This window comes from Morone saxatilis, unplaced genomic scaffold (genome assembly GCF_004916995.1).
Source record: "Morone saxatilis isolate NCDOM2014 unplaced genomic scaffold, NCSU_SB_2.0 Contig20, whole genome shotgun sequence".
NCBI lineage: Eukaryota > Metazoa > Chordata > Actinopteri > Moronidae > Morone > Morone saxatilis.
In genome coordinates, this window is record NW_023339763.1 from 10212231 (window position 1) to 10219668 (window position 7438).

General features: G+C 43.1%; 1 protein-coding gene across 2 annotated transcripts; it reads right to left on the reverse strand.

Annotated features, from left to right (window-relative positions):
* Positions 1–483: 483 nt before the first annotated feature.
* Positions 484–6612, reverse strand: rbm14a (RNA binding motif protein 14a). 2 transcript variants are annotated; one of them, XM_035666405.1, is made up of 8 exons: positions 6560–6612; positions 5772–5951; positions 5101–5285; positions 4614–4793; positions 4413–4522; positions 3953–4234; positions 3629–3834; positions 484–3350 (listed from the first exon to the last, which is right to left on the reverse strand). In XM_035666405.1, the coding sequence occupies exons 2-8, from the start codon at positions 5930–5932 to the stop codon at positions 2873–2875; spliced, it is 1602 nt and encodes a 533-aa protein (XP_035522298.1). In that variant the 5' UTR covers positions 5933–5951; positions 6560–6612; the 3' UTR covers positions 484–2872. The 2 variants fall into 2 exon arrangements, with proteins under 2 accessions (XP_035522298.1, XP_035522297.1); XM_035666404.1 differs by having other exon boundaries at positions 3611–3834.
* Between the last annotated feature and the right edge of the window lie 826 nt (positions 6613–7438).

The following is a 7438-nucleotide window of genomic DNA, read 5'->3' on the forward strand; positions in this document are numbered from 1 at the left end:
AGTGGGGGGACACCCCATCGTCCACAGCATTTTCAGGCCTAACGCTGCTGTTTTCCCCATCCCACGCTACAGCTGCGTGTGGCGTACGTCCAGGGCAAGGGCTCAGTTTGGCTCCCTCCCACTCTAGCTGCAATAATCAGCAAGAGGAAGAAGGTGGCTGGAGCAGCAGCAACAACAAGGCATGCAACTAACAGTTCACATGGAGAAGGTGGAATAATGTGGAAATTTAGAGAGGCTATGTGTCACTTAAACCTAACAAAGCACTACCAACTCAGGTGGCAAATAAGAAATCAGATGAGTAACTAGTGTGATGTACAACCACGAACGGGACAGCTACTGTAAGTCATGTGAAATACAGGTGGAATCAGGTGTGCATTAGTGTCATTTGCACATGTAGTTTTTCTTTACATGAGTAATGCAATGAATCCAGTCAAAATACGTCTAGATGCGAGTGTGAGGTTATCTAGGTATGGTATGAATGCAGATAAAGCCAGTAATCCTGTGTGAAAATGGTGTGTGTGTGTGTGTGTGTGTGTGGGTTTCTGGTGAGATCAGAAGAGGGAAAAGGAAAGGTCATCTGCCCTTCTTACTGCTGCTCGGGAAAATCAGCGGCCTTTGCTAAAATCCAAAACAACCGTCACCTCAGACCCACTCAGTCGTTAACCCTACGCTGCACACACCAGCAACACACCACTCCACTGCATTCAGGACAAATAAACACGTGTACCTGCTCTCTGCTCAACTGGTAAATCACTCCCCCCCATTTCAAATTGTATTTAACGTCAGATTTTACACACCTACCACATACTACTACGGTGATCCCTTCCACGCCGGTACAACTCAACTGTCCTACTTCTTCTCGTCTATTCACTATGTATCTCCGACTGTTTGGGAAGAAATACAATCACTTCATCTCAATATTAACAGCCCGTATTCTTACCGTTCAACCAAATGTTGGTTGGCATTACTTTTTCAGTTTAAAATAAGGTTTATGTATTTACACGAGTACCAATTTGTACATTTTCTGGTATGAAAACTAGCTCAACTTTCCCTCCAAAATCCCCAATGGTTTCCAATGGGAGCACAAGTCCGACAGCAGCTGATAGGACTGGAACAAAAGCTAATGATAGCATCTGTATCGCTCCTGTTTTTAACATCATCGGCCAAACAATGCTTGCTGCCATTCCTCTGACTTTTATAAATTCAAGTATATACAAAACCAGCACAAACACAACTCTACTTTTGTAGTCTTTGTAACCTTGGATCAACTGAGAATTACCCTAGAAGTAGAGGAATATGTGAATGCATGAGATGCTCTGGTAGCAATTCAACACAAAACTGAGATAGAAATAAAGAAAGATGGGTGAATTACTTCTGTTCTGATGTTTTAGAGGCAAACACAGACCTTTAACCAAAATCTCTGACAGGACATATTTAACTCCGGAGAGTGGGACTTGTTTGCTTCATTTTGATTTGTTTGTGTAAACCTCAAGACACACAGAGAGCCCGGGCTAAGCAAGAAAACACGAGAAATGTAAATTATGGCTCCCAAGAAAGTCGTACACTTCAATTTAGATGCTGAAAACGTTTGGACATCCGCGCTGTATTTTGACCCTGTTGTTCTCACAGTCGTGTCAAAAGTTCACACTCTGCTCTCCCTCTGAACTTTGAAACTGCAAGCACACAATCACAGACTGGTAATATCCATCATACATTAACAAACTTAAACATTAAACAGGAAGTCCTGAGTGGACTACAAATGTTCTCTGTCGTCACTCTTCACACCCTGAAAACAACAGGTACGCTATACTAGAGTTAGTGGGGCTGCAACATAACCAAAGCCACAAGCTTTAACCCAAAACTGAGAGGTTCAAAACTCACGTGAATACACTGAACCTGAATGGTTTGAGAAGCACTAAGCCTGTCAGATCTGGGAATCCAAAGACAATCTGGTCAATTAACAAACATTCTCCATTTTTACAAAACAGTTCTTCAGTCAAGGCAACAAAACCCGGCTGATGTGACGCTCAAACACAATTTCACTTCCGTCCTGCTTTCTCTTCTAGCCGACACGTACTATTGGGTAGTTAAATGTCTGGACGAACAGGCTGGCTGTTACATAAGGGTCAAATGCAGCTGAACTCAAGCCGAGGCCTGTTACGTACTCCACACAGGGTGTTCCTGCTCTAACACTAATGTGTGGGTTTGGATCTATATTTTAAAATCATCATGAGCTGAAGCGCTGTCACTGAAAGGTAGAAGAAACATGCCAGATGGATAATTTTCCATTTTTGTCAGAGCACCAAATGGTTTTTGTTTTTATCGTTATTTAATAATTTAGCAGTGTCTTTCATTTTGTGTCCTACCTAAAAATGTGTGGTTGTGCCGTTTGTGAATTATTGTCATCAAATTTTGCGATGCACATTTTTTGTAGAGTATATAAAAGGCCTTGATCCGGTACAAAACAAAAAGGCTTCTCCTCTGAGAGCCTACCCTGGTCTCTGAGTCCAACTTCGCCCCAAGACACATTTCAGCTTGTTTAACATTCAACAAGCAACCAGCTGTGCCCCTGTAACACCCAACAGAAACTGTGAATGACAATATCCCAATATTAACTTGTCCAAAGACCTCGTTAATCTTCTATCACCCACTTAACTTAACCGACAAACTAGAGACTAGGTTAAGGTGGAGAAATGGGGAGACGCTTCAGATTTAAAGCACATTCGAATTTCAACCGTTCTCCCTTTCTGATTTTCCTCTTTAAACTGTCCCTTATGTAAATATTCATGCGCGCACTCTCTCTCTCTCTCTCACACACACACACACACACACACACACACCTGCAGTGTGGAAGGAGTGTTTGGGGGTGGGACTATCGATATGGGGGTTCTGGCGTGTGGTAAGGGTAATCATGGCGCTGGGGCATGGGTTGCCCGTGTGCGGGTGTCTGCTCATACGGTGTGGATGTGGAGTAGCTTCCCACTGCTGCGTAAGCTCCTGATGAGTCATATGCTCCCGGTGCCCCGTAGCCTCCAGATGCGTCATAGCTTCCAGACGAGGCATCGTAGTTCCCAGATGAAGCGTTGTAGCCCCCCGACGAGGCGTCGTAACTTCCCGAAGTGTCATACGTTCCCGGTGCTGCATAGGCTCCCGATGCGGCATAGGTCGGGGGTGCCGAGTATGTCCCTGGGGGTGCAGTGGCTGTGGTGGAGGCCTGTGTGGTGGCTGGTGGAGGCGGCGGAGGAGGAGGGGGATTGGTGTAAGCATACTGGAGGTACTGGTACTGTTGCTGGTATTGTTGCTGGTACTGCTGATATTGATGCATTTGCTGGTAGTACTCTGTGTAAGACCTGGAGTGAAGTTTACAGTTAAAGAGAGAAGAAAAGTAGAAACAAAGCAAAATTAGTTTAAAAGTCATATCTTGTGTGAAATACTGAGCAAGTGGATGTCTTTTTTATTGTTTAATGTTCTTATAAAGCATTTTGTAATCGTTGAGCAGTGCTACTATTTAAAACAAACTGTTATTGTTATTATATGTGAAAATGGAAGCAGGCTTAATGTGCTTATTTTTCATCTGCCTTCATTGTATATCAAAATGTGTTATGTGTACCTAGCAACAGGATCTGACCCTTCAGGAGTGGTGGGTGCAGCTGGGGGCTCTTCGGGTCCTCCAGGTGGTGTCGGCAGCAGGGCGCGGCGTTTGGGTCGAATCTGAGCGAAGGAACCCGGAACGGGGTCGGGCAGGAGGGGGGCTCGATTTCCTCTGATTGGGCTGCGGTCCCGCTCATTATCTGAAGATGCTGCCTTTCTCCCTGCCTGCTGCTCTGCCAGAACCTTTAGTTGAAAGTATGTTAAGTTAATATAAATATAAAAACGTACAACACACACACACACAAAAAAACAACAACACACATTTAGAAGAACAATATACATTTTTACTAAAATAAACTACCTTCTGTCCCTCCTGAAAGAACTTGGCTCTTGCTGCCTCGAAAAGCGTTGTTGGATCTGGTCCAGACGGCGGCTCTACTTCTTCAACAATGGCGCTGGATCCAGGGTTGTGATTGGCGATATCTTGGTACACCTGGTCAGCAACGGCTCCATACACCTGGCTGGCAAGAGCGCCGTATATCACCCCATCTGCACCTTTAGCACTTGTAATGCCCTTTAGAGCAGCGTAGGTGGGGTCAAAGGACGTGGTGTTGTAGAACGAGTTATGGACACTTTGTTGAACCTGCGAAGAAAGACGAAAGCTTTTAAAACATTTTTAATTGATTACATTTATATTTATCTGTACAATGATAATGGGAAGGGAAGGAACCGGGTTGGATCACAAGCTGTTATGTTTTTCTCAGTTTTTCTCAGTTTTTAGAGATCAAGACGGTGGATGCCCTGTTAGAGAATTAACTTACTTGTATAGGTAGTCCAGCTGCAGCCGCTGCAGCCGCTGCGAGCACAGCTGCTTGACTCTGGTGATGCTCTAGTGACGGAGGTGGTCTCGGAAGAAGACCCTCCCTGCCACCTGCAAGGAGAAGGAAGAAGAAAACAAGCTTTTAGCATTTAATCGTACGCAAAACATGTGGATCCTTCATTTCCACCTTCTGTTACACTACCGGGGTTGCCTGAATTTCCAGCTGATCCAATCTGGTTGATCAAAGGTTGGGCTTTGGACAGCTCGACAGCCAGCTGACGGCCCTTGTACATGGTCCCGTTGAGTGCCTCAATGGCTGCCAGGGCCTCCTCCTTCCTCTCCATATGCACAAACGCATAGCCAACATTTGAGCATAATCTGGCTGCAGAGTATAAAGGAAGCAGGGAGATCAGTGTTAGCATGATTTCAAAATAAAATGCATCCCTACCATCTATCTTTATCTTTATCTTTAAAGACACCGAACCGAATAGATATTTTTGTGCTCCCAGAAAACGTATTTAAATTAAATAGAGAGCATTTTAATCTGGCGATCCATTGATACCTCACACTGTACTTAATTACAGCATCAGGACTTCTACAAAACCTTAAACCTGACAAAAACTTCCCATGAAAACCTGTACATGTATTTGTATCGCACAATCAGTGTGGCGATGGTCTTTCTAACTGACCTTTGACTTTATCGCAGTCTAAAACTCTTCCGAAGGTCGAGAACAGCCCGTGCAAGTCGTCTGCTGAACACGTTGCGCTGAGGTTCCCCACGAACACTTTAGTGGAGTTGGGCGGGCGTGCACGCGACTCCTCGACCACCAGGGGCCGGCCTCTGTACTCTTTGCCATCCAGATGCCGTATGGCCCTGTGAGAGAGTAAAGGGAAAGTTTAACAATCAAGCTCTCACATTTGATTATTACTGACACACATCAGGACTGTAACACATGTTTATTACATGCTCATAATCTGTAACATAGTCACAGTGAGCTGTAACAATTTTTCATAATAATTTCAATTATTATTATATATTATTAATGTAATCTTTAAAAAAATGTACTTTTCTGTTGTGTTTTTTTATTGCTCATATAACTGATACTCTGCACTTTCATTAATGCAACATCCACGGTCATTTACAGAAATATTTGTGCATTTTTTATTTAATCCCGCACTATATATGCACACTTCTAAGTTACCTTATGTTTAAAAACACACTGAAAGACACATTTCTGCTTAAAGCATCCAAAACTGACAGGAATTTAATAAACGTACTCCTTTATAATCGATCCTATCGAGCACACATCACAACACGTTTTCTCTAACAGCAAATAAAAGGTGGTGAAGAGTGTCTCACCTGTCTGCAGCCCCCTCTCCCCTCAGGGTCACGAAGGCGTACTGTCGGAGCAGAGAGCAGGTGTTGATCTCTCCATACGGAGCAAACAGCTTGGTCAGCTCGTCGTGAGTTGCATCCAAAGGAAGGTTTCCCACAAACAACTTCACGTTCTCACCGCTCATCTCTGTATCAACCAGTCATCTGCAAAACAGTGGGTTGCTCTGGTTAACTTCACTGTTTGAGTGAATCTCTGGAGACACAAAAAAACCTAAAAAAAGTGGTTGATTATAGTTGATTTTACTCAGATACAAGTGATACCGCCAGACGAGGGTTTAGATTAGGGTTTGATGTATGTATATGCGTTGTTATCTGGTAAGTATTCGCGTTAGGTAGTCGGGTTTTAGTGGCTAAGCTAATAAATCCGTTTATTTTCGCGGTGAAAACGGATCAGTGACATTCAGGGAGCCGGTGTAGCTGCGAGCTAAAGCCGGACAAACGACGCCTAAACCGGCCACATAAACCCGGTCGTATGAGGAGCATAAGCTCAAATACACGAACCATCAGTTACAGATTAAAAACTACTACTGGCCATTTTGTTAAACGCAAACATTAACGGGGGTAGCTAACGTCACGCTAAGCTAGCTAGCTCACGTTGGTTAGTGGGTTTAATCACGGCGGTTGAAAACGTTATTTCACGTTACAATCCTCCACACCGACCACCGGCAACCCTAGCGTTTGTTTTTATGCAACAGATCAGGTGGATAAAGGCTTTAATTCGCCCAAACACAGCAGCTGCACACACTTCTTACCCAACGCGGTCCCGGAGCTGTGGGTCAAACGTCACATCCGGCTCCGGTTTCTACGGCGGCGCAGTTTCACCGTGTTTGCACGAGATGACGGAGTTCTTCCACAGCGGCGTGTTGCTGCCCCCTACAGTCAGGGTGTGGAACTACACGGGGGAGTATTTTTATTTATTTTATTTTATTTATTTTTCACAGACCACAAAGTCTACGGCTCTATTTATATCTATTTCTGAAATAAATAAATAATAAAAAATACCCTAAATTATTAAGATAAGATAAAGTAAGATAATTCCTTTATTTATCCCCCTAAGGAGAAATTTAATTTGACACAGCGAGCAGCGATAGGGCAAAGTAGCGCAAAAACAAAACAAAACAGAAAAACAAAGAATATCACAGTTTTTAGGTTAGGTTAGGTATTCAAAATTGAACAAATGTATTTTCAGACTTCACACTCTTCACATTTTAGATTCACATCTAAAAAGAAATGATTGAAATGGTGGAACACATAATGTTTGACGAATATATTTCTGACTCCACATTCCACCTGTTGGCTGTTAAATCAGCACAAATAAACAAGAAAGGTAAGCACAATAAATGATTCCCTGTGCAGTACTTTTTCAATGAGCCTCTACGAAGTTGTGATTTATGGTGGCAGGGTATGAGTTGCGTACGGGCAAAACAAAAAATCACTTTTGTGTCCTGATATCGGATCTGCACCTCTGCATATTACATATATATAATTTATATATTATTGTTGGGGTTTGGGCATAATGTTAACGCTAGATATTTCCCAAAGAACTACTGCCTTTACTGACTGTTCTTTTTGCACTACCATAAGTACTGTATATGTTATATTATTGAATATTTTATATTTTATTGTCTATC

Coding starts and splice junctions, on each gene's coding strand:
- rbm14a (XM_035666404.1), bottom strand. CDS start 5,932: ATGAGCGGTGAGAACGTGAAGTTGTTTGTGGGAAACCTTCCTTTGGAT. Junction 4,794..5,100: donor AGACTGCGATAAAGTCAAAG/GTCAGTTAGAAA, acceptor TATACTCTGCAG/CCAGATTATGCTCAAATGTT. Junction 3,351..3,610: donor GGGTCAGATCCTGTTGCTAG/GTACACATAACA, acceptor ACTTCACTCCAG/GTCTTACACAGAGTACTACC.